This window comes from Herpailurus yagouaroundi, unplaced genomic scaffold (genome assembly GCF_014898765.1).
Source record: "Herpailurus yagouaroundi ecotype Mexico unplaced genomic scaffold, PumYag 159, whole genome shotgun sequence".
NCBI lineage: Eukaryota > Metazoa > Chordata > Mammalia > Carnivora > Felidae > Herpailurus > Herpailurus yagouaroundi.
This window is the reverse complement of record NW_024412400.1, coordinates 44103664-44131288: the sequence shown is the minus strand read 5'-3', so window position 1 is coordinate 44131288 and position 27625 is coordinate 44103664. Positions and strand designations below refer to the sequence as shown.

At 37.8% G+C, this 27625-nt stretch overlaps 1 protein-coding gene across 3 annotated transcripts in view; it reads left to right on the top strand.

Moving 5' to 3' along the window:
* CP (ceruloplasmin) overlaps nucleotides 1-27625 on the top strand; it is a 72358-nt gene that overhangs the window by 7210 nt on the left and 37523 nt on the right. For all 3 annotated transcript variants that reach the window (XM_040480446.1, XM_040480448.1, XM_040480447.1), the window contains exons 2-9: nucleotides 480-727; nucleotides 2473-2685; nucleotides 3566-3739; nucleotides 12080-12334; nucleotides 13434-13605; nucleotides 16772-16911; nucleotides 18072-18224; nucleotides 19988-20199. In XM_040480446.1, coding sequence (XP_040336380.1) covers nucleotides 480-727; nucleotides 2473-2685; nucleotides 3566-3739; nucleotides 12080-12334; nucleotides 13434-13605; nucleotides 16772-16911; nucleotides 18072-18224; nucleotides 19988-20199 — 1567 coding nt within the window. The remainder of the gene's footprint in view (nucleotides 1-479; nucleotides 728-2472; nucleotides 2686-3565; nucleotides 3740-12079; nucleotides 12335-13433; nucleotides 13606-16771; nucleotides 16912-18071; nucleotides 18225-19987; nucleotides 20200-27625) is intronic.

Genomic DNA, 27625 nt, shown 5'->3' with positions numbered 1-27625 from the left:
TATAGCATCATTAATTTTATGTATTTAGGAAAACAAAATATATACACACTCTGAAGTCTCAAATATCCGGACTAACTGCTTATAAACTCATTTTCTTCCGGTAGCTGAAAGAGTAATAGATGAATAAGGTCTTAACTGCTTTACCCTAACATTTTACTTTCACTTTGTATTCGACTTCATAATGTTTCTGTATTGTAACATAAAAATCCTGTAGAAAAATAGTCTGGTGAGATACACCAGATTTTAATGGTGGCTTCACACATGATTCGCTGCTATCACACCTGATGCGGGACGCCTCACATACTTAAAATAGGAGGGTAAGTGCCAGCTCACCTCTTCATTTTTGGAAGCACCCCTACAATAACAGGCAAACATTTGATGTGATATGGTCATTCATTTCTCTTTAATTACATGAGATGTTATAATGTTATCCCCAGAAATGATGGCTTCTGATAGAGTTGTCTTCTTTTCTTTTGCAGGGATCATTCAGATATCTATCTTCAAAATGGCCCAGATAGAATTGGAAGGTTGTATAAGAAGGCCCTTTATGTTCAGTACACAGACAGGACTTTTAGCACAATTATAGAAAAACCTGTCTGGCTGGGGTTTTTAGGCCCTGTTATCAAAGCTGAAACTGGAGATAAAGTTTATGTTCACCTAAAAAACTTTGCCTCTAGGCCCTACACTTTCCATCCACATGGAGTAACTTACCATAAGGAACATGAGGGTAAGTTCAGCTCATATTCTAGCTGGAATTTCCTCGTAATTTTCAGTAGGAGCACTTTTTTTGTTTTTTTTTTTAACATCTAAGATTATGGCCTCCCCTCCTGGAGAAGATGTGTAAGTGTGTTACTATGCTGTGTTTCCCTTGGTTGCACTTGCTTGTGTGAAAGAACTCTTGGGTAGACTATACAGTGAGAGGCAGCAAGAGCTGGGACTTTCCTACCAGTGCCTGGCAACTCGCCAGCCAAAGAGAATGAGAGGACTAGGCAATGTGCATGAAGGCCTAGAAAAGGCAAACATCCAGAGGGAAGAAACAGGACTCAAGATAGGGGTTGTCTTAACTCTAAAGTTCCTACATGTGACCATACTGTGGTCATTGTCACGTACCATCCTAACTCTGGATTAACTCTGTCCTACCTAAGGCAGTCTGAGTAGTCTCTTGCATCAGTCAAATGGTACACATGGCTGGATGACCCCAGAGCCGCACCTGAGATACAATTAACGGAAAGGTCATTTGAATGTAGGACTTAGAAACCTTAAAGATGGTACAGGAAGAACAAAGAATAGGTTTGGTGTCTGTGATATCATTTTTAGTACTTGTTGATGATAATGATAAAAAGAGGTGGGGTTTTGTTATGGATAAGAGCGAGGACTTTGAAAGTAATAGACAAAGCTTCAAGTGCAGCCTTGTCTTTCACTGGCTGAATAATGATCTCAGCTAAGTTACTTAAATTCTCTGCGCTTCAGTTTCCTCATATATAAAATAGGGACAATGATGTACATGGTAATAGCTCAATGAATGTCAGGCATTATAAGCAAAAATGCGGAAACCATGTTAGTTGAAATTATAAGGATTAAGTTTGGAAATTAAGATAAAATTAGAGCTTTAAAATTATTAGTTTTCTTTTTTACAGAGGCTTTGCTTTAGAAGGTGAATGTTTTGACCATATATTTTTATTTGTTTTTCTGAAACAAACAGTTACATTCATAGCTTAGAGGCTGACTGCCATCTTATTTCTTTTTTACAAATTCATGGCATAGTAGGGTATTAATCATTTTTAAGGCATGGTAGTTATATTGTCTTCATGTTAAAGAAAAAACCGTTCTTATCCTTTAGAGGTATATATTCAAGTATTAGTGAAATGATATGATGCCTGGGATTTGCTTTACAATTAATTCGATGGTGATGGGGTTAAGAGTGGGTGGGGGTGTAGATGAAACAGGATTGGTCTTGGGTTTATCATTATTAAAGCTTGGTTGATGGGTAAATGGAAGTTCATCATATTATTTCCTCAACTTTTACGTATTTTTGGAAATTTCCAAAAGTAAAAGTACAGAATTTTTAAAAATCCATAGTTAGTTCATGGGTGGAAATTTGACATCCTATAAGATGTCTCAAATGATAAGAGAGAGTAGCCATTTTGTTCATACTTCCATACCATGACCCCAGAGCAAAAGTGGTTCTTTACACTGCAAACCAGAAGTCACTCTGCTCTATTACTACTCCCTTAAGATTCAGTAAGTATTCAGTAAGTTAAAAAATAACAACCAAATTTTTGGTGAAGCTTCCAGACCCCCTAGTCATTAGCCTCTCACGCTTGTGTGTTCAAATAGGACATCACTACATTCCCAAAGGGGCACATACTACAAGTTGAATACATGTTTGCCAAATAAATTAATGAATCATCTATTCTCTCTTTTAAGTTCAAATACATTCACTTTGTAACTTCACTGTGTATTGCTTCTTAGGGGCCATCTATCCTGATAACACCACAGATTTTCACAAAGCAGATGACAAAGTGCATCCTGGTGAGCAGTACACATATGTAATGAACGCCACCGAAGAGCAAAGTCCTGGTGAGGAAGATAGCAATTGTGTGACCAGGATTTACCATTCCCACATTGATGCTCCAAAAGATATCGCCTCAGGACTCATCGGACCTTTAATATTCTGTAAAAAAGGTAAAGTTTTTCATTGTTGCTCACGGTGTATGACCAACAGGCAAGAGACAGAGGAGTTTGTTTTTTAACATAGAAGTCAAATCTTCTGTGTTATGACTGAGTAGGTAAGGTTGAGAAGGAGTGAATCTAGATAAAAAGGGGAAAACAACAGGGCAGGAGAAGAAGAAGAAATAAATGGAACAAGTATTCACACCCATTACTACGCTACAAGAAACATGATCTCCTGGAAGATAAGTTTGCTGTATCCAGTTTCCAACAGTGGTGTTGAAGAGATGTGTGACTTTACCAGAAGTGACTCCCTTAGTGGCACTCCATGGTGTTAGATCTGTTGTTACCTGCATTGCGTTGGTAAATATAATATCACAGTAACTATTTCCAGCATCATGAAAAAGACAATGCAGCTCAAGAGCTTGAAATCCAGGGGCATCTGAATGTCTCAGTCAGTTAAGCATCAGCTCAGGTCTTGATCTCACAGTCATGAGTTCAAGCCACACATTGGGCTTGAAGCCTACTTAAAAAAAAAAAAAAAAGGAGCTTGAAAGCTAATTCTCACTTGAACAGAATGAGTTACCTTCAAAGACTTACTGTCTTAGTTTGTGGATGTATGCACCAGAAGATACACACACAACTTTGAATTCCAACCTTCTCATTTGCCAAAAAAGCATTGAATAGTTAAGTGGTCAATGGGCATCCAGATATATGAGTATCTGTAAGCTCAGGATACTGAACATAAAGTTTCCTGGTGTTTCCATCTGTAAAACAGAAGTGACAAATCCAGATTGGGGGTGTATTAGAAAAGTAAAATTTTAAAGCTATAAATCACCTGCTAAAAATACATGCTAAAGAGTAACTTCTACTAAAACAGTAATTTTCACTTCAGATTCTCTGGATCAAGAAAAAGAAAAAAATATTGACCAAGAATTTGTGCTGATGTTTTCTGTGGTGGATGAAAATCTCAGCTGGTACCTATATGACAACATTAAAACCTACTGCTCTGAACCAGAGAAAGTTGAGGAAGATAACGAAGATTTCCAAGAGAGTAACAGGATGTATTGTAAGATTACAGAAAGCGTGTTAACTTAATCTTATTTTTCTTGATCCATTAAGTCTGCTAGATCTATTCTTTCACATGAATAAGTAGTATGTTTCTAATCTCTGGCCCTGATAAGAAAGCATATTAAACCTGCAACTTCATATTTAGCTAAACAGATCAAATCAAAACTCTGTGCCAGGTAAAACTGGATACACCAAATTGTTCCCAAACTAATAAGGAGAAAACATCATCAATTTTGGTTTAATGTATACGTATGTTATATTTATTTATATGTTTGTTTATTTTCCAAACTCATTCTAAAATTTATTTGAGGCCGCCTAAAATTATTAAACTAAATGCTGAAAATTATCTTTATATCATAAAGCATTGAACTATACTTAAAATAGCTCAAACTACAGTTCTAAAAGGTATTTCTTTTATATATACATTGTCCCTCTGCATCATTCTTTTTCTATCTTTTAATTTACTTTATTTCTTCTAGAAATGCTTTCTTTACTGCCTAGGCTCCTCCTTAATTCTCAGACTCAAAATAATGAGCTTAGTAAGGTTGTCTATTCCTCAGAATTTGCATAAGAAATTAAATCTCTTAACACCAACTAGACCAATAAGTATGGCTTTTGGTTTGTTTGTATTCAGCTTCTTCAAAATTACCTTTACTCAGAAACGGAGAATACAAAAATAACTACCAAAGCAGAAAAACAAACTAATTAACAAAGTACAGATTTTCCCCCCCAACTTTTGTTTATTTCTGGCTGGAAGGTCCCCTGTCTATACTTCAATCCTGCCTTTGTTATGCACTAACAAAATAGATGTTAGAAAAAGATACTCAAGGTCTAGTCTGGATAGGTCTGGTTGTACCTCTGTTGTATCACATACATTCATGGTGCTTCCCAGAACCAATTTCTATCTTATCTCTAGGACCACCCAGTTTGAATAGTGATCCTAGGTTTCTTTATTTTATTTTTATTTTTTATATGAAACTTGTCAAATTGGTTTCCATACAACACCCAGTGCTCATCCCAACAGGTGCCCTCCTCAATGCCCATCACCAACTTTCCCCTCCCTCCTACCCCCCATCAACCCTCAGTTTATTCTCAGTTTTTAAGAGTCTCTGATGGTTTGCCTCCTTCCCTCTCTGTAACTGTTTTTACCCCTTCCCCTCCCCCATGGTCTTCTGTTAAGTGTCTCAGTATCAACATAAGAGTGAAAATATATGGTATCTGTCTTTCTCTGTATGGCTTATTTCACTTACCATAACACTCTCCAGTTCCATCCACGTTGCTACAAAAGACCATATTTCATTCTTTCTCATTGCCATGTAGTATTCCATTGTATATACAAACCACAATTTCTTTATCCATTCATCAGTTGGTGGACATTTAGGCTCTTTCCATAATTTGGCTATTGTTGAGAGTGCTGCTATGAACATTGGGGTACAAGTGCCCCTATGCATCAGTACTCCTGTGTCCCTTGGATAAATTCCTAGCAGTGCTATTGCTGGGTCATAGGGTAGGTCTATTTTTAATTTTCTGAGGAACCTCCACACTGTTTTCCAGAGTGGCTGCACCAGTCTGCATTCCCACCAACAGTGGAGGAGGGTTCCTGTTCCTCCACATCCTCTCCAGCATCTATAGTCTCCTGATTTGTTCATTTTAGCCACTCTGACCGGTGTGAGGTGATATCTCAGTGTGGTTTTGGTTTGTATTTCCCTGATGAGGAGTGACATTGAGCATCTTTTCATGTGCCTGTTGGCCATCTGGATGTCTTCTTTAGAGAAGTATCTATTCATGTCTTCTGTCCATTTCTTCACTGGATTATTTGTTTTTTGGGGTATGGAGTTTGGTGAGTTGTTCATAGATTTTGGATACTAGCCCTTTGTCCAATATGTCATTTGCAAATATCTTTTCCCATTCCGTTGGTTGCCTTTTAGTTTTGTTGATTGTTTCCTTTGCTGTGCAGAAGCTTTTTATCTTCATGAGGTCCCAATAGTTCACTTTTGCTTTTAATTCCCTTGCCTTTGGGGATGTGTCAAGTAAGAAATTGCTGTGGCTGATGTCAGAGAGGTTTTTTCCTGCTTTCTCCTCTAGGGTTTTGATGGTTTTCTGTCTCACATTCAGGTCCTTTATCCATTCTGAGTTTATTTTTGTGAATGGTGAATGGTCTTCTGCATGTTGCTGTCCAGTTCTCCCAGCACCATTTGTTAAAGTGACTGTCTTTTTTCCACTGGATATTCTTTCCTGCTTTGTCAAAGACTAGTTGGCCATACTTTTGTGGGTCCAATTCTGGAGTCTCTATTCCATTGGTCTATGTGTCTGTTTTTGTGCCAATACCATGCTGTCTTGATGATGACAGCTTTGTAGTAGAGGCTAAAGTCTGGGATTGTGATGCCTCCTGCTTTGGTCTTCTTCAAAATTACTTTGGCTATTCGGGGCCTTTTGTGGTTCCGTATGAATTTTAGGATTGCTTGTTCTAGCTTCGAGAAGAATGCTGGTGCAATTTTGATTGGGATTGCATTGAATGTGTAGATAGCTTTGGGTAGTATTGACATTTCAACATTATTTATTCTTACAACCCATGAGCATGGAATGTTGTTCTATTTATTTGTATCTTCTTCAGTTTCCTTCATAAGCTTTCTATAGTTTTCAGCATACAGATCTTTTACATCTTTGGTTAGGTTTATTGCTAGGTATTTTATGCTTCTTGGTGCAGTTGTGAATGGGATCAGTTTCTTTATTTATCTTTCTGTTGCTCCGTTATTAGTGTATAAGAATGCAACTGATTTCTGTACATTGATTTTATATCCTGCGACTTTGCTGAATTCATGTATCAGTTCTAGCAGACTTTTGGTGGAGTCTATCGGGTTTTCCATGTCATCTACATGGAATATCATGCAAAAAGTGAAAGCTTGACTTCATCTTTGCCAATTTTGATGCCTTTGATTTCCTTTTTTTGTCTGATTGCTGATGCTAGCACTTCCAACACTATGTGAAACAACAGTGGTGAGAGTGGACATCCCTGTCGTGTTCCTGATCTCAGGGGGAAAGCTCTCAGTTTTTCCCCATTGAGGATGATATTAGCTGTGGGCTTTTCATAAATGGCTTTTATGATGTTTAAGTATGTTCCTTCTATCCCAACTTTCTCGAGGGTCTTTATTAAGAAAGAATGCTAAATTTTGTCAAATGCTTTTTCTGCATCGATTGACAGGATTATCTTTTCTTTTATTAATGTGATGTATCACATTGATGGATTTGAGAATATTAAACCAGCCTGGCAGCCCAGGAATGAATCCCACTAGATCATGGTGAATAATTCTTTTTATATGCTGTTGAATTCAATTTGCTAGTATCTTATTGAGAATTTTTGCATCCATATTCATCAGGGATATTGGTCTGTAGTTTTCTTTTTCTGCTGGGTCTCTGTCTGGTTTGGGAATCAAAGTAATGCTGGCTTCATAGAATGAGTCTGGAAGTTTTCCTTCTCTTTCTATTTTTGGAACAGTTGGAGAAGGATAGGTATTATCTCTGCTTTAAATGTCTGGTAGAATTCCCCTGGGAAACCATCTGGTCCTGGACTCTTATTTGTTGGGAGATTTTTGATAACTGATTCAATTTCTTCGCTGGTTATGGGTCTGTTCAAATTTTCTATTTCTTCCTGTTTGAGTTTTGGAAGTGTGTGGGTGCTTAGGAATTTGTCCATTTCTTCCAGGTTGTCCAGTTTGTTGGCATATAATTTTTAATGTTATCCCCTGACAATTGCTTGTATTTCTGAGGGATTGGTTGTAATAATTCCATTTTCATTCATGATTTTATGTTTGGGTCATCTCCCTTTTCTTTTTGAGAAGCCTGGCTAGAGGTTTATCAATTTTGTTTATTTTTTCAAAAAACCAACTCTTGGTTCCATTGATCTGCTCTACAGATTTTTAGATTCTATATTGTTTGTTTCTGCTCTGATATTTATTATTTCTCTTCTGCTGGGTTTGGAGTGTCTTTGCTGTTCTGCTTCTATTTCCTTTAGGTGTGCTGTTAGATTTTGTATTTGAGATTTTTCTTGTTTCTTGAGATAGGCCTGGATTGCAATGTATTTTCCTCTCAGGACTGCCTTCGCTGCATCCCAAAGCGTTTGGATTGTTGTATTTTCATTTTCGTATGTTTCCATATATTTTTTAATTTCTTCTCTAATTGCCTGGTTGACCCACTCTTCTTTAGTAGGGTATTCTTTAACCTCCATGCTTTTGGAGGTTTTCCAGACTTTTTCCTGTGGTTGATTTCAAGTTTCATAGCATTGTGGTCTGAAAGTGTGCATGGTATGATCTCAATTCTTGTATACTTATGAAGGGCTGTTTTGTGACCCATTATGTGATCTATCTTGGAGAATGTTCCATGTGTACTCGAGAAGAAAGTATATTCTGTTGCTTTGGGATGCAGAGTTGTAAATATATCTGTCAAGTCCATCTGATCCAATAATCATTCAGGGTCCTTGTTTCTTTATTGACCATGTGTCTAGATGATCTATCCATTGCTGTTAGTGGAGTATTAAAGTCCCCTGCAATTACCACATTTTTGTCAATAAGGTTGCTTATGTTTGTGAGTCATTGTTTTATATATTTGGGGGCTCCTGTATTTGGTGATAGACATTTATAATTGTTAGTTCTTCTTGGAGGATAGACCCTGTAATGATTATATAATGCCCTTCTTCATCTCTTGTTACAGCCTTTAATTTAAAGTCTAGTTTGTCTGATATAAGTATGGCTACTCCAGCTTTCTTTTGACTTCCAGTAGCATGATAGATAGTTCTCCATCCCCTCACTTTCAATCTGAAAGTGTCCTCAGGTCTAAAATGAGTCTCTTATAGACAGCAAATAGATGGGTCTTGTTTTTTTATCCATTCTGATACCCTATGTCTTTTGGTTGGTGCATTTAGTCCATTTACATTCAGTGTTATTATAGAAAGATATGGGTTTAGAGTCATTGTGATGTATGTAGGTTTCATGCTTGTAGCAATGTCTCTAGTACTTTGTCTCACAGGATCCCCCTTAGGATCTCTTGTAGGGCTGGTTTAGTGGTGATGAATTCCTTCAGTTTTTGTTTGGGAAGACCTTTATCTCTCCTTCTATTCTAAATGACAGATTTGCTGGATAAAGGATTCTCAGCTGCATATTTTTTTCTGTTCATTACGTTGAAGACTTCCTGCCATTCCTTTCTGGCCTGCCAAGTTTCAGTACTGAGATCTGCCATGAGTCTTATCAGTCTCCCTTTATATGTTAGAGCACATTTATCCCTAGCTGCTTTCAGAATTTTCTCTTTATCCTTGTATGTTGCCAGTTTCACTATGATATATCGTGCAGAAGATCGATTCAAGTTACGCCTGAAGGGAGTTCTCTGTGCCTCTTGGATTTCAATGCCTTTTTCCTTCCCCAGTTCAGGGAAGTTCTCAGCTATGATTTCTTCAAGTACACCTTCAGCACCTTTCCCTCTCTCTTCCTCCTCTGGAATACCAATTATACGTAGATTATTTCTCTTTAGTGCTCTAAATTTAGTTCTCTAATTTTCTCCTCATACTCCTGGATTTTTTTATCTCTTTTTCTCAGCTTCTTCTTTTTCCATAATTTTATCTTCTAGTTCACCTATTCTCTCCTCCGCCTCTTCAATCCAAGCTGTGGTAGTCTCCATTTTATTTTGCAACTCATTAATAGCATTTTTTATCTCCTCCTGGCTGTTCCTTAGTCCCTTGATCTCTGTAGCAAGAGATTCTCTGCTGTCCTCTATACTGTTTTCAAGCCCAGCAATTAATTTTATGACTATTATTCTAAATTCACTTTCTGTTATATTGTTTAAATCATTTTTGATCAGTTCGTTAGCTGTCGCTATTTCCTGGAGTTTCTTTTGAGGGGGATTCTTCCGTTTTGTCATTTTGGATAGCCCCTGGAGTGGTGTGGGACTGCTGGGCACTTCCCCTGTGCTGTCTTGAATAACTTGCGTTGGTGGGCGGGGCCACAGTCAGACCTGATGTCTGCCCCCAACCCACCGCTGGGGCCACAGTCAGACTGGTGTGTGCCTTCTCTTCCCCTCTCCTAGGGGCGGGATTCACTGTGGGGTGGAGTGGCCCATCTGGGCTACTTGCACACTGCCAGGCTTGTGGTGCTGGGGATCTGGCGTATTAGCTGGGGTGGATGGGCAAGGTGCACAGGGGCGGGAGGGGCAGGCTCATCTTGCTTTTCCTTCAGAGATCTGCTTCAGGAGGGGCCCTCGGCACCGGGAGGGAGTCAGACCCGCCGGAGGGATGGATCCACAAAAGCACAGTGTTGGGTGTTTGCGTGGAGCAAGCAAGTTCCCTGGCAGGAACTGGTTCCCTTCAGGATTTTGGCTGGGGGATGGGCGAGGGAGATGGCGCTGGTGAGTGCCTTTGTTCCCCGCCAAACTGAGCTCTGTCGTCCGGGACTCAACAACTCTCCCTCCCGTTGTCCTCCAGCCCTCCCGTTCTCCGAGCAGAGCTGTTAACTTAAAACCTTCCAGATGTTAAGTCCCGCTTGCTGTCATAACACACTCTGTCTGGCCCCTCTGCTTTTGCAAGTGAGACTCGGGGGCTCTGCTTTGCCAGCGGGTTGCCCATCCACCCCGGCTCCCTCCCAGCAGTTCATGTAGAACACACTGCCTCTCCACCCTTCCTACTGTCTTCTGTGAGCCGCTCATCTACACTTGGCTCTGGAGAATTCGTTCTGCTAGTCTTCTGGCAGTTTTCTGGGTTATTTAGGCAGGTGTAGGTGGAATCTAAGTGATCCGCAGGACACCGTGAGCCCAGCATCCTCCTACACCACCATCTTCCCTGACATTTTGGCATATAATTTTTCATAGCATTCCCTGATAATTGCTTGTATGTCTGAGGGATTGGTTGTAATAATTCCATTTTCATTCATGATTTTATCTATTTGGGTCCTCCCCCTTCTCTTTTTGAGAAGCCTGGCTAGAGGTTTATCAATTTTGTTATTTTTTCGAAAAACCAACTCTTGGTTTCATTGATCTTCTCTACTGTTTTTTTAGATTCTATATTTGTTTCTGCTCTGATATTTATTATTTCTCTTATTCTGCTGGATTTGGGGTGTCTTTGCTGCTCTGCTTCTATTTCCTTTAGGTGTACTGTTAGATTTTGTATTTGTGATTTTTCTTGTTTCTTAAGATAGGTCTGGATTGCAATGTATTGTCCTCCCAGGACTGCCTTTGCTGCATCCCAAAGCATTTGGATTGTTGTATTTTCATTTTCATTTGTATCCATATATTTTTTAAATTTCTTCTCTAATTGCCTGGTTGACCCATTTATTCTTTAGTAGGATGTTCTTTAACCTCCATGCTTTTGGAGGTTTTCCAAACTTTTTCCTGTGGTTGATTTCAAGTTTCATAGCATTGTGGTCTGAAAGTGTGCATGGTATGATCTCAATTCTTGTATACTTATGAAGGGCTGTTTTGTGACCCGTTATGTGATCTATCTTGGAGAATGTTCCATGTGCACTTGAGAAGAAAGTATATTCTGTTGCTTTGGGATGCAGAGTTGTAAATATATCTGTCAAGTCCATCTGATCCAGTGTATCATCCAGAGCCCTTGTTTCTTTATTGATTCTGTGTCTGGATGATCTATCCATTGTTGTAAGTGGAGTATTAAAGTCCCCCTAGGTTTCTTTAAAGGGTCTTGGGCCATTCTGCCTTCGAATTTTTAGGTCTTTGTGGCTCTTGTACTGGTCCTTACTATCCTTCCCCTGGATTTCTTCTTTTTGCCGTCACATCTCTTCCAATTTTGACTTATAATCTCTAAAAAAAGAAAAAAGCTTTCCTTGTGTTCTTATGACACAAGGAATTCATGTTCACTGCAGAAAATCAGCAAAGTCCTAACATGCAAAAAGAAAAAATTGAAATTAATATTACCACTATCAACATGATATGTGATTGATTATGAAATAACCTTCAGTCTTTCTAAAATTTACTCTACGTGTGTACATTTTGTATATATGCACATATATATGCATACATTATATTTATAAATACCCATATACACATACTAATACACAGCTACACAGCTAATGTGTATAGCTTATAACAGAGAAAAAATAGGTTTCATCTTCATTGTTGTGTTCATCTGCTAATGTGTTGACAAAAATCCTGAGACTGGATTCAGGTCCAAAATAAGAGTGCTATGATTGATTAGCAATGTCTGATGTAGGTACGGAGGAAGGAATAGCAGTACATGTGCCAGGTATTTTCCAATCCAAATTGATATTTATTTCTATAGAGATACCTATTACCATCCCAGGCACCAATGTTTTTAATCACAATCTCTGATCTTGACTTACAGCTGTGAATGGATATACTTTTGGAAGTCTCCCAGGACTCTCCATGTGTGCAGAAGACAAAGTAAAATGGTATCTTTTTGGCATGGGTAATGAAATTGATGTGCACTCAGCTTTCTTCCACGGCCAAGTATTGACTAATAAGGGCTACCGTATTGATACAGTCAATCTCTTTCCTGCTACCCTCTTTGAAGCTTTTATGGTGGCCCAGAGTCCTGGAGAATGGATGCTTAGCTGTCAGAATCTAAACCACCTGAAAGGTAAGGCATCTTTACCTGAAATGAGCTTTCGGCCAAAAAAAGAGTCATGTATCTGTTACACTACTAATGGGGTGATAACTGGGAATCAGAATCTAAAAGTAAATAAAATTTTTTTAAAAAGAATCTAAAAGTTAAATATCTTTAGAATAATCTGAGCTTTGAACTGGTAATTTCATTTTATTCTTATGATGGTATGCATCATAATATAATTAAAAAAACTGAAAGACTAGAATTTTACAAAATAATGAAATATGAAAATATATTAATTTGAGAAAAAGCATAACTGGCCCTGAATTACTCTTCTGTCCTAAAAGTATAGGTATACACTGAGAAGTATATACAACTTCTTTGCTTTGTAAAATACACAATATTGTAAACACCAGAAGATTTATATACTGTGCTGAAAAGTAGTTTGTTTGTTGTTTGTTTTAATTTGGTTCTATCAGACACAACCAACTTTGTTCTTTGTGTCCAGCTACTCCTTGGTTTAACTTGCTAAATACCTCCTTCATCTCTTCAACATAAGAACATTCCTTGTTCTTGAAAAATACTAGTTTGTAATATTGATCTCCTGAAGAAACTAGCTTTAATCTGGGTCTTTTGGCATGTTACTCTGACCTTCAAATATAATCTCACTATTAAATGTCACCTTGGTCTCAGAAGACCCAGCACAGCAGGTACATAGCCATTTTGTTTTGTCCAAGAACAGTAATAATATATGCGCATTCTATTCCCCCTCCTCCACTCCACCCCGTCCCTTAAAATATGGCAAAGTCTCTCTTTATTACTTGCCTTTTAATGTGTCCTTTTTTGTTTCTCATCGAAAGACATCCCAAGTGAAACCCCACAAAGATTGGTACAATATTTTTTGAAAAATACTAGTGCTTAATATCTCTTCTCTGTGCCATAAGGAGAAGCTTTACTGCTCAAATTTTCTATCAGTAATTTATTTATAACTGTTTACTATCATTTTTAATATTGTTTCTAGCTGTCTATTTCTTCAGTTTCCATCTGTCATTTCATCAGCGGTGTTTACAAGGCAATAGGAGGGAGAAACATTGGCTCCATTAACCAATGTCTCCTTCCATGTGATTTTCAGCTGGTCTGCAGGCCTTTTTCCAGGTACAAGACTGTAACAAGCCTTCATCAGAGGACAGCATCCTTGGGAAACATGTCAGGCATTACTACATCGCTGCTGAGGAAATCATCTGGAACTATGCACCCTCTGGAATAGACACCTTCACCCAAGAAAATTTAACAGCACCTGGAAGGTAATTCAGAAGAAGGACTATTATTTCAAAGTATGCCTCCCTAAGAAAAAGAAAGAAAGGAAGGAAGGAAGCATAAAAAACTGATTCAGCAATTAACATTTTAATTGGTACCTGAAACTGAGTAACTAGACTGCTAAATATTTACTAAGGTGTTTGGTATGAGTCCAAGTTTGAGAAATATGACTTTTGAGTCCACGAAAAAATGGATATAAAAAAGTTATCAGATAGTCGACAAAATCCTCAGAAAATACTGAATATAATTAGACTAATAATTTATTTACTTTTCTTTCATGAAAATACAACATTGTGCAATCCGGCAGCATTAAGTACATTCACAAGGTTGTACAATCAACACTATCTGTTTCCAGAACTCTCATTTTTCTAAATAGAAAGTCTGTATCCATTAAACAACAGCTCTCTAATCCCTGATAACTTCTACTTTCTGTCTCCATGAATTTGCCTCTTCTAGGCACTTACTACAAGTGGAATAACAATATTTGTCCCTTTTTGTCTGGCTTATTCCACTTAGCATGTTTTTAAGGCTCATCCATGTTGTAACATCTATGAAAATCTCATTCCTCTTTAAGGCTGAATAATATTCCACTGTATGCATATACCACATTTTATTTATCCATCAATCTGTTGATGAACATTTGGGTTGCTTCTACTTTTTGGCTATTGGGAATAATGCAACTATTAACATTGAAAGTACAAGTATTGTTTACATCCCTGCTTTCAGTTGTTTTGTGTACATACTTAGGAATGGAATTGCTCAATCCTATGACAATCCTATTTTTAATTTTTTGAGGAAGAGCCGTACTGTTTTCCACAGTGGCTGTACCATTTTACATGCTTACCAGTAATGTACAAGGGTTCCAATTTCTCTACCTACTTACCAATATTTATTTTCCATTTGTAAAATAATAGACATCTTCTTGAGTGTGGAGCTGTATCTTATTGTGATTTTGATTTGCATTTTCCTGATGACTAGTGATGTTCAGTATCTTTTCATGTTGTTGGTGTTTGGAGAAGTCTTTTCAAGTCCTTTTCCTGTTGTTGAGTTGGGTTCTTTGTTTTTGTTGTTGGTGGTGGTTGTTAAAGTATATGACTTCTTTATATATTCTGGATATTAATCTCTTATCAGATACATTGTTTACAAATATTTTCCCCCATTCATTAGGTTTTCTTTTCACTTTCTTAATAGCATCCCCTGGGGTACAGCAGCTACTCCTGTATGTGTCTAGTGAGTTCCACAACCTCCCAGCCATTCTTCCCTGCTCAGTCTTCTTTCCTACTGTCCATTCACCATAAAGCACCCAAAGTGATCTTTCAAAAGTGTTGATGAAATTATGCCACATCCCTGTTTCAAGTCTCTGCTCAAATATCACTTCCTAAGAGACGCCTTCTTTGCCACCTATCTACTTGGAAAGGTTTAGTAACTTACTCAATGATGCATGACAGGTCAATAGCTAGGCCTGGCTCTACCCAGGTCTCTGATTCCTGAAGCAGAAATTTAAGTCCCAATCTACACTGACATCCAGAGGCAATGACTCCAAAGCTGTATCACCAGCTCAGAAGCCTCTTGTAAATTGCAGATTTGCATTTTTAATTGCTTAAAAACACCCTGCTTAGATGAGGTCCCTCCAAATCAGCATGTCCACATCTGAACCATTGTTTTCTCCGTATACCTGAATTTCCTCCTCTCTGTGACTACTATAATTATCCATCCATCAGTGAAGCCCCAAACCTGAGTACCATCATTGACTCCACACTTCCCCACTCCCTCCTCCTCTCAAGTACTATCTCACTATATCCTAAACATCTCCAAAAAGTGTCTATTTTTTCCTCACCTGAGGGATCCTTTTAAAACACTAATCCTGAATGTTTACATATTTCAAAGCTTTCCCGCTGCTCTGGGATGGAGTACTGAAATTTTAGCAAGGTCCTGCTGTCCACCCCCCATCTTTCCAAGCCTCATTCTCTCTCTTCTCTCCCATTCTCTCTCTTTTGCCCTGCCCTGCACACTGTGCTCCTGTCATATTTTGTAAAACATGACATATTCACTCTTTCCTCTGAGTCTTCCCACAGGCTATTTCCTCTTTGTAAACACCCACCTCATTCTCCACCCCCCCACCTATACTTCATCTTTTTTTCAAATGTTTATTTATTATTTTTGAGAAAAGAGAGAGAGAGAGAAAAGGGGGGCGCAGAGAGAGAGGGAGACACAGAATCTGAAGCAGGCTCCAGGCTCTGAGCTGTCAGCACAGCAGGGCTCGAACTGAACTGCGAGATCCTGACCTGAGCCAAGTCAGTTGCTTAACAGACTGAGCCACCCAGGTGCCCCTATACTTCATCTTTTTAACTCTACTTCTCTTCTAGATAGTTTTTAAAAATCATTTTCTTTGGAAAGCCTTTGGAGCCTCTTCCTACCACTGCCCCCAAACTGCTCCATAACACCCTGTGCTTATTGCATGTTAATTGCACATGCAATTAATCAATAATATTGATATTAATATCAATGTTATTACATTGATTGGCTCACAGTCTGTCTTCTCTGTCAAGTCCATGTGGACAGAGATGGGTCCAGCTTGCTTATGGTTATACCATCAGCACATACCAAGGTTCCTGGCAAAAAAGCATGTGTCCTCTACATTTGTTAAATGGAAGAAGAGATGAATGGGATGACTTTGGCAAGTCAAACACCTCTCTGAGATATAATTTCTCCATTTGTAAACTGGGAAGAATAATGCCAACTTTGCCACCTTATTATGGGAGTTTCAAATAATAAGTGAAAGCTCCTAAGTATCTCTGGTGGGTACTCATATGCAATAAGCTAGCTATTGTATTTTTAAACCTTTTATAATTTGTTAAAAAGATACTATCATAGAATAGTATAACTATTAGGGGTTGACGTGAGCCATCGTAAAATTGTTTCCCTTCACTTGAAAAAGTGAAACCTCTACACCATGAGTCTCCACTCTTTAGTTGAACATCCTTCTGTGAAGTGCCTAGTACCATCTGCTTCTTTTTAGATATTTGATAAATAATGAATAATAATTACCTCTGAGCACTGGTCATCATTTTTCTCTTCAGTTAGTATCCTATATGAATACCTGCTTTCTGTTTTGTTTTCAACTCCACTGTTAAACCCTTTTTCTCTTGGCAGTGCTTCAGAGGTATTTTTTGAACAAGGTCCTACAAGAATTGGAGGATCTTATAAAAAGCTGGTTTATCGTGAGTACACAGATGCCTCCTTCACAAATCAAAAGAAGAGGGGCCCTGAAGAGGAACATCTTGGCATCCTGGGTGAGTCCATGCAGAGTATCAATGACTATTATACTCTTCTCCTGGGCTACCCAACCTCAGAAAGAATAGAAACTTCAAGAACTGCAGTATGATTTCTATGTATAAACTAGAGTTGTGGAAGGTCATTCAACTATTAAATGTAGCAGCTAATTAATTTTCCAACGTGAATTACCAATAGTAAATCTTCATCGTTAAAATCTATGCTAGCTTCAAATAATGATGTTTTTTTTTTTTTCTTCAAGAGGCAAGGAGAATTGTGTATTTATGACTTGGTTTAAATTGACAACAAAGCTGTTAGCCTCTGTTCTTAGCTGAAGGTACACTTCCTTAGAAATAAGATCCAGGCTATTAATGAAAGAGACTGCCTCTGTCATAGAGCCTTGTCCACAGCCCAGAGACCTGTTCTTGCTCAGGCTTTCAGGCAGAATATAATGGGTGAGGATACAAAGTCTAGATTCAGACTATCCTCACTCCTTACCTATTAACCATGTGACCTTTGAAAGTACTCAGCTTGCTCTGCCTTCTTTCTGTAAAATGGAAACAGTAATAATGATAACAGTCCTTACCTCATAAAAGTGTTGTAAAGATTAAAGGAGTTAATACACATAAAAACTCAGAAAAGCACACGGAAAGCTCTCAATATCATCTTATATATTACGTAAAATATGCACTATGTATCTACGTTTTTATTCTATATTTGGTAATAATATTAATTTTGGTGAAGAAAAATCCACAAAAGTGTTACTCTTCACATCCAAGACCATTTAACTTACCCTCTTAGGGTGATCAAGGTTTATAGAACACCCCTGACTCTTGGGACAAATGTCACCCATCTGGCCAACCGAAGACGAAGATGAAAAGAGTATAGATACACACTGAATAGTTTCTTGTAGATGTATAAAGCCGGTGAACTGACTTGGATAAAAACAGTAACAAATTTTCTTAACCTAAAGTCGAATCAAAAAACCCTTCTCATCTCTTTCGAGGCTTGCCATGTCAAATTGAAAATGGAGTTTTAAAAAACTAGGTTTTCCATTTCCCACAAATAAAATGTTGCCTCCAGTGGTTTCTGCCAGAGGATAAGCCAAAGAAAACAACTGTCTTATGTACTCTGTATGTTATATACCAAGGGAGGGTGATAATGTTCTCTTTGTCCCTAGGTCCTGTCATTTGGGCAGAGGTGGGAGACACGATCAGAGTCACTTTCCATAACAAAGGAACATATCCCCTCAGTATTGAGCCCATTGGGGTGAGAGTCAGTAAGGACAACGAGGGCTCCTACTATGCCTCACATCACAACCCCTCAAGTGGAAGTGAGTACAACATTCTGAAACCAAACAATATTTAATAACCCACTGTGCTGGTCACCAGGGAAAACTGTCCTGCAAAAACTGAAGGCAGGATCTTCCAAGGAAACTGCTCATGTATCATTTTTAGGCATCATGGCAGGAAGCAAGTTAACCTCTTCTCCTTCCATTTCCAATTGGTTTATGGAATTTTGTTCTGCCTTAATTGGATGATTTTTAACAGTGCTGTTAGTAACTAATTAGGATTACACAAGTTATACATTTCTGAAGTACTCCTTGGGTGATTTTTAAATTTGAAAATGTTCTTGCAATTATTAGATTGCAAGATTAGATGAATACTTGAATATTTGAAAAATGTAAAAAGAGGGGCGCCTGGGTGGCGCAGTCGGTTAAGCGTCCGACTTCAGCCAGGTCACGATCTCGCGGTCCATGAGTTCGAGCCCGCGTCAGGCTCTGGGCTGATGGCTCGGGGCCTGGAGCCTGTTTCTGATTCTGTGTCTCCCTCTCTCTCTGCCCCTCCCCCGTTCATGCTCTGTCTCTCTCTGTCCCAAAAATAAATAAATGTTGAAAAAAAATTAAAAAAAAAAAAAGAAAAATGTAAAAAGATATAGCCAACAATGTTATCTATAGTTCTACAGACAACCGTATTATATTCTTGTATAGTTCCTCTACTCTTTCATCTGGGTACCTATATATTTTAAATGTGGTTGAGATCACAGTTATGTAAATATACTTATCATTGTAATTTTGTACTGAACTTGTTTCTTTAGCATCATAAGCCTGTTGATATCATTTTAATAACACAAAATATTCCATTTTATGCACATATTTTGGTATTTTTATATGTCAGGGCTGGCCGAAGAAGACTAGTGCCTTTGTCACCACTTGCAGTATGACTGTGGGCAAGTTATGAAGTCTTTCTGGCCTCACTTTCCCCAAGTATACAATCAGGAGATTTGAACCGGATCATCTGCAGTTTCCTTTCAGTTCTGAAATTATTTTCAGTTCAGTATCATTCAATAGAAAATGTATGGATTACCTCCTATTTTCGGGTGTTGCTCTAGCCAATAGAAATATAGAGACAATGCTTGCCTTTCAGGAAGGTTAAGTTCCATTGGGTGCTGGGGTGGGGGCAGGGAAATACCCACAATCTAACATTAAATGTGCTGGGGACATTCTCAGGGGCTCTCCTAGTCTCTTAAGGCTGCTATAACTAAATACCACAGACTGAAATACCACAGACTAAATACCACAGACTGAAACAACAGAAATTTATCTTTCACATTTCGGGATGCTGAAAATCCAAGATCAGGGAGCCAGCATGGTTGGATGAAGACCCTTTTCTGGGTCTCAGACTTCTCATTGTATTTTCACAAGGTGGCAGGGATTAGGGAGCTATGTGGGATCTCTATTATAAGGGCACTAATCCCATTTAGGATTACCTTGATCACCCTCCAAAGGTACCACCTTCTAACACTATCACATGGGGTGTTAGGGTTGCAATATGTGAATTCTGGGAGGACACAAACATTCAGACCGTAGAGGCACCAATCGCAGACTGGTTAAGAGGAGGCTTCCTGAAGGAAATCACACCCATCCGTGACCTGGCACAGGAGCACAAGTGGAACTCCATTAAAGGAGGATTTCATTCTAATTCATAATAAGGGACTGAGAAGTGGGTTGTCTTAGACTAAACGCAGTCTACTTTGTGGCTCGAATGACCACATTAGAAAGCATACTTAACCTCTCCATTGTGACACTTCTCACAGGTGTGCCTCCTTCAGCCTCCCATGTGGCACCTCAACAAACATTTACCTATGAATGGACTGTGCCCAAAGAAGTGGGACCCACTTACAAAGACCCTGTCTGTCTATCTAAGATGTATTACTCTGCTGTAGATCCCACTAAAGATATATTCACTGGGCTTATTGGGCCAATGAAAATATGCAGGAAAGGAAGTTTACATGAAAATGGGAGACAGGTAAGTCCAATCAGGGAAAATAAAAATGATTTCCCAATCCCTTTGAACTATCATTATTACAGGGAAAATTCTGAGTTTTGAGGTAGTAAGGATTTTACATATGGTGTTCAGTATAAATTTTTCTCAGGCTCATGAGAGCTGTACTATGCAGAGTTTCTCTGGCTAACATGATTATTTCAAGAGCTGGAAAAAAACTTTCTTTGGAATCCAAGGTCTTTTATGATATATTTAGACTTCAACACACAAATTAAAAAAATGGTAATAGGTCACTCAACATTCACTGAAGAAAATATTGCTTAAAACATTTTTTGGAAAGAAGGAAATGGCCATTTGACCAGGAAATAGAAATGTAACTCCATCATATTTTTATCTCTCAACTAAGTATTTTACTATGAACCTTTAAAAGATAAGTACCCTCTTAAAAATGCCTTCAATATAATTGTCATACCTTAAAATCGTCATCGTAATAACCTCTTAGTATTATCAATTTTTTATGAAATTTTATCAAATTTCCAATCAATGTATTCATATTTCCCCAGTTGCCTCTTAATTATTTCAATTTTGTTGTCTGAATCAGTACCCACATAATTACACACATTGCAATCAGTTGTTATGTTTCTCAAGATTATTTCCTTGCATTTTTTCTGTTGCAAGGGTATTTATCTTACGGCAGTTTCTCGTGCCTAGATTTTACTGATTGCATTCCTGTAGCATGTTTGTTTCTCTTTCTCTCAATTTCATATAAATCAGTGGCTAGGTCAACAGGCTTGATCAGATTCAGGTTAGATTTTTTTTCCAATACAACTTCCAAGTGTGCTACTGTGTACTTCCATCAGGGGGTATATAATATATAATTGTCTCTCAGTTGGGAATATTGTCAGCTACTGACAACCATTTCCTAGATTCATAAGCCAACAGGGGTTGCACAATAGTAAAATTCTATTTTACTATTCTATGGTGGGTACCACCCACCCATCATTCTTCTTTATTTATTAGCCAGTATACCTCCATAAGTGGGAATTTCCCTTAATGGATTGTTTGGTTAGCCTGAGGTTCATATCATATAAGCAAGGAATGACCAATGTTTGATTCTTTCCCTTTATTTACAAGTTTTCAAAGTAATAGTTCTCCACTAGCATATTTCAAAGATTCTTCATAATTTCTTTTCTTTTTAAAAAAAATGTTTTTGATCCTTATTTATTTGAGAGAGAGAGAGAGAGAGAGAGAGAGAGAGAGAGAGCGAGCGAGCGAGCATGAGCAGGGGAGGGGCACAGAGAGAGGTAGACACAGAATCTGAGGCAGGCTCCAGGCCTGAGTGGTCAGCATAGAGCCTGATGCAGGGCTAGAACTCATGAACCATGACGTCATGACCTGAGCTGAAGTCAGACACTTAAATGACTGAGCCACCCCAGGTGCCCCTCTTTTCTTTTTGAGTACTATTGTGAACTCACATATTTAAGTATATTTGGTGTGTTTGAATTCATTGCCATTATCCCTACTGATGCCCAAAGTATCCTATTTTTTGCCCCTGAGGGGATTTGTTCAGGTTGACTCCTTGATTTTTACATGAACTTCATAGTCTTTGCAGCTTCCTTGATTTCTAGTATAAAAGGCTATTTAAGGTTCATATGGCACATTTTCTGAGCCAGACCTGGGATCAGTCATTTCTCCCAAAAAGCCGTAGTTCTTTGGGTAAGAAATTATTTTTTGAACCATAATCTGAACACTTATTGGTGCTAATTTCTATTGGCCTAATCATTGTTTCTAAAGCCCTTTTCAATGGGCAGAACTGGGGGGAAAGTTTAAGATAAAATTCATCATGAGTTTATACTGATACGTTTTATTCAAATTCAGGTCTAAAGATTCTTTTTGTGTGTGTGTTTTTTTTCACTTGACCTTATTAATCTTACATGTGTATCTCCCTTTAGCTGTACTGAAAAATCTTAGTTCTCAATGATAACAAGATAAATATTCACTCAATTCATATCATATCATATATCATTTGATATATGATATATATCAAAATATATCATACAATATACCTACCACAGCCTCAGAATCACAGTTACAATACCAGAACCAACAATATAATTACTGAAAACAATTTAAGATTTGTTTGCTGCCCTTTTTTGTCCTTCGAATAGATCCCACTGGAAATGTTCAGTCAAATGACAGAGTTAAAGTTGCTTGAAATAGTTCTTCTCTGCATAGTTTTGCCACCCACCAGATACACAGGTTCATTTAATTTATTTTACTTCTATTTCTTTTAGGAATTGCCTTTTAGGAATAATAATTACAATATTATTTTATAATTATGTAACATACTCACCTGGTTCCAACATCAGATCTACAAAAAGATGCATATTCAACAAAGTCTAGCCTATCCTTTCTCCCCTCTCATCTATTCCCTTACCTCTTATTTTTTAGCTTTATGGTTTTAGCTTTATGGTTTTTACCTTATGGTTAATAAACCATAATGGAAACCATTTGTTTTCCATTATTCTTTTGTCAGCTTGATTTTTTAGAACATTTTTCTCTTTTTTTAAAATTTATTGTGCAATTTACATCCAAGTTAGTTAGCATATAGTGCAACAATGATTTCAGGACTAGATTCCTTAATTTCCCTTACCCATTTAGCCTATCCCACCTTCCACAACCCTTCCAGTAATGCTCTGTTCTCTGTATTTAAGAGTCTTTTATGTTTTGTCCCCTTCCATGTTTTTATATTATTTTTGCTTGCCTTCCCTTGTGTTCATCTGTTCTGTGTCTTAAAGTCCTCATGTGAGTGAAGTCATATGATATTTGTTTTTCTCTGACTAATTTTGCTTAGCATAATACCCTCTAGTTCTATCCACGTAGTTGCAAATGGCAAGATTTCATTCTTTTTGATTGCCGAGTAATACTCCACTGTATCTATCTATCTATCTATACACACACACACACACACACACACACACACACATATACATATACATACATATACATTGATGGACATTTTGGCTCTTTCCATACTTTAGCTATTGTTGATAGTGCTGCTATAAACATTGGGGTGCGTGTGCCCTTTCAAAACAGCATACCTGTATCCCTTAGGTAAATACCTAGTAGTGCAATTGCTGGGTCGTAGGGTAGTTCTAGTTTTAATTTTTTGAGGAACATCCATACTGTTTTCCAGAGTGGCTGCCCCAGTTTTCATTCCCACCAGCAGGGCAAAAGAGATCCTCTTTCTCTGCATCCTCGCCAACATCTGTTGTTGCCTGAGTTGTTAATGTTAGCCGTTCTGACATTAGGTGTGAGGTGGTATCTCATTGTGGTTTTGATTTGTATTTCCCTGATGAAGAGTGATGTTGAACATTTTTTCATGGGTCTGGTAGCCATCTGGATGTCTTCTTGGGAGATGTGTCTATTCATATCTTTTGCCCATTTCTTCACTGGATTATTTGTTTTTGAGTGTTGAGTTTGAGAATTCTTTACAGATTTTAGATACTAACCTGTTTTCTGATATGTCATTTGCACATATCTTCTCCCATTCCATCGGTTGCCTTTTAGTTTTGCTGATTGTTTCCTTGGCTGTGCAGAAGCTTTTTATTTTCATGAGGTCCCAGTAGTTCATTTTTGCTTTTGTTTCCCTTGCCTCTGGAGACATGCTGAGTAAGAAGTTGCTGCAGCTAAGATCAGAGAGGTGTTTGCTTGCTTTCTCTTTGAGGATTTTGATGGCTTCCTGTCTTACCTTTAGGTCTTTCATCTATTTTGAGTTTATTTTTGTGTCTGGTGTAAGAAAGTGGTCCAGGTTTATTTTTCTGCATGTCGTTGTCCAGTTTTCCCAACACCATTTGCTAAAGAGACTGTCTTTATTCCACTAGATATTCTTTCCTGTTTTGTCATTGATCTGAGTGTCTGTTTTTGTGACATGTAGTTCTCCTTTTTAGTGGGGTCTTTGTCTGGTTTTGGAATCAAGGTAATGCTGGCTTCATAGAAAGAGTTTGGAAATTTTCCTTCCATTTCTGTTTTTTGGAACAGCTTCAAAAGAATAGGTGTTAAGTCTTCTTTAAATGCTTGCTGGAATTCCCCTGGAAAGCCATCTGGCCCTGGACTCTTGTTTTTTGTGAGATTTTTGACTACTAATTAAATTTCTTTCCTGGTTATGGGTTTGTTCAAATTTTCTATTTTTTTTTACTGTTTCAGTTTTGGAAGTTTATATGTTTCTAGGAATTTGTTCATTTATTCCAGATTGCCCATTTTATTGGCATATAATTGCTCATAATATTCTCTTATTATTGTATGTATTTCTACAGTGTTGGTTGTGATCTCTCCTCTCTCATTTTGATTTTATTTATTTGGGTCCTTTCCTTTTTCTTTTTGATCAAACTGGGTAGGAGTTTGTCAATTTTGTTAATTCTTTCAAAGAACCAGCTCCTGATTTCATTGATCTGTTCTGTATTTTTGGTTTCGATAGCATTGATTTCTGCTCTAATCTTTATTATTTCTTGCCTTCTTCTGGTTTAGGGCTTTATTTTCTGTTCTTTTTCCAGCTCTTTAAGGTGTAAGGTTAGGTTGTATATCTGAGACCTTTCTTCCTTCTTTAGGAAGCCCTGGGTTGCTATATACTTCCCTCTTATGACCGCCTTTGCTGCATCTCAGAGGTTTGGGCTGTGGTGTTATCATTTTCATTGGCTTCCATGTACTTTTTAGTTCCTCATTAACTTCTTGGTTAGCCCATTCATTCTTTAGTAGGATGTTCCTTAGTCTCCAACTATTTGTTACCTTTCCAAATTTTTTCTTGTGGTTGATTTCGAGTTTCATAGCATTGTGGTCTGAAAATATGCACAATATGATCTTGATCTTTTTGTACCTTTTGAGGGCTGATTTGTGTCCCAGTATGTGATCTATTCTGGAGAATGTTCCATGTGCACTGGAGAAGAATGTATATTCAGCTGCTTTAGGATGAAATGTTCCGAATATATCTGTTCAGTCCATCTGGTCCAGTGTGTCATTCAAAGCCATTGTTTCCTTGTTGATTTTCTGTTTAGATGGTCTGTTCAATGTTGTACATGGGATGTTGAAGTCCCCTACTATTATGGTATTATTATCAGTGAGTTTCTTCATGTTTGTGAGTAATTGATTTATGTATTTGGGTGTGCCACATTTGGAGCATAAATGTTTACAATTGTTAGGTCTTCTTGGTGGATAGACCCCTTAACTATGATATAATGCCCTTCTTCATCTCTTGTTACAGTCTTTATTTTAAAGTCTAGATTGTCTAATAAAATATGGCTACTCCAGCTTTCTTTTGTCGACCATTAGCATGATAGATGGTTTTCCATCCCCTTATTTTCAATCTGAAGGTGACTTTAGGTCTAAAATGGGTCTCTTGTAAACAGCATATAGATGGATCTTGTTTTCTTGTCCATTCTGTTACCCTATGTCTTTTGACTGGAGCATTTAGATCATTGACATTTAGAGTGAGTACTGAAGATATGAATTTATTGCCATTATGTTTCTTGTAGAGTTGGAGTTTCTGGTGGTGTTCTCTGGCCCTTTGTAGTCTTTGTTGCTTTTGGTCTTTTCAGGTTTTTTTTGGTTTTTTGGGGGGTGGGTTTGTTTTGTTTTGTTTTTGTTTTGTTTTGTCTTTTGTCCCCTCAGAGAGTCCCCCTTATAATTTCTTGCAGGGCTAGTTTAGTGGTCATGAACTCCTTTAAGTTTTATTTGTCTGGGAAACTTTTAATCTCTCCTTCTATTTGGAATGACAGCCTTGCTGGAGAAAGAATTCTTGGCTGCATATTTTTCTGGTTCAGTACATTTAATATATTCTGCCATTCCTTTCTGCCCTGCCAAGTTTCTGTGGATAGTCCTGCTGCAAACCTGATCTGCCTTCCCTTGTAGGTTAAGGACTTTTTTCCCTTGCTACTTTCATCATTCTTTCCAAGTCTGAGTCTTTTGTGAATGTGACTATGATATGCCTGCTGATGGTCGTTTTTGTTGTATCTTATGGAAGTCCTCTGTGCTTCCTGGATTTTGATGTCTTTGTCTTTCCCCAGGTTAGGAAAGTTTTCTGCTATGATTGGCTCACATGAAATTTCTACCTCTTTTTGTCTCTCTTCATCTTCTGGTACCCCTATGATTCTGATGTTATTTCTTTTTAATGAGTCACTGAGTTCTCTAATTATTATTTTGTGCTCTTTTGCCTTAGTCTCCATCTTTTTTTCTGCCTCATTATTCTCCATAAGTTTGTCCCCTGTATCACTGATTCCCTGCCCTGCTTCATCAATTCTTGCCACTGTAGCATCCATTTGAGATTGCAGGTCAGTTATAGCATTTTTTATTTCATCCTGACTAGCTTTTACTTCTTTTATCTCTGCAGAAAGGGACTCTAATCTATTTTCAACCCCAGCTAGTATTCTTATCATGATTCTAAATTCTGGTTCAGACATCTTTCTTGTATCTATGTTGGTTAAGTCCCTGGCTGTCATTTCTTCCTGTTGTTTATTTTGGGGTGAATTCCTTCATTTCCTCATTTTGAAGGAAGAAAATAAGTTAATAAAGTTAAAAATACTAAAATTAAAAATTAAAAACAACACAAATCAAATAAACTATGCTACATCCTATGTGTGTTTTGATCTGGTTGTTGAAAGAAGCTTGATAGATTAAAGGGGAAAAAAGGAAAGAAGAAAAAAGGAAAAAAAGGAAAACATTTGAAAATTTGAAAAATGAATACAATAAAATAGAATAAAATGAAATGTTGAAAGTAAATTGAATTTTAAAAATTTACAAAAAGTAAAAAATATAGTAGAAAAAAATTAAAGAAACAAATTTTAATAAAAATGGAAAATAAAAAAAATTTTCCTTCTGTATTCAAGAATAAGAAAAGAAAAGAAAAAGAAAAAAATTATTGAATAAAAGGACCAGTGAGCAGAATGAAATACAATTGAAATTACATCTGGGGGATGTAAATTACATTCTATGGGAACACAGAAGTCAAGCCAGGAAACACTTTATACTCTAAGCAGGTGGAGAGACTTGTGTTTGTCAAAAGAGCTGTTGGCCCAGTTGGGCGGGGTTTAGTGTAATGGCTCCATTTTCCACTAGATGGCGCTGCTTAGCTTACTGGGGTGGATTGTTGTGGTTAGTGTAGGCGTGTATACACATGCGCAGGAGCAGTGAAAATGGTGTCACCCATGTACCCAGTCTCTAGTATCAGAACTTTGTGCTCTCACTGACTTGCAGTCAAGCACCCCTCCTTTGTCTTCTGCTTCCATCTACTCCCTGATTCTACACTTATCTGTGACCAAGTCGTTATGCTGCCAGGCAGCAACTCCCTCCTAAGTTTTATATCATTTGGGGCTGTGTTTTCCAATCCCTCACTTCTGAGGGACTGTGGCTTTGACCCACTCAGACCCTCTGGGGGAAGGTCTCACTGAGCAGGGCTGGA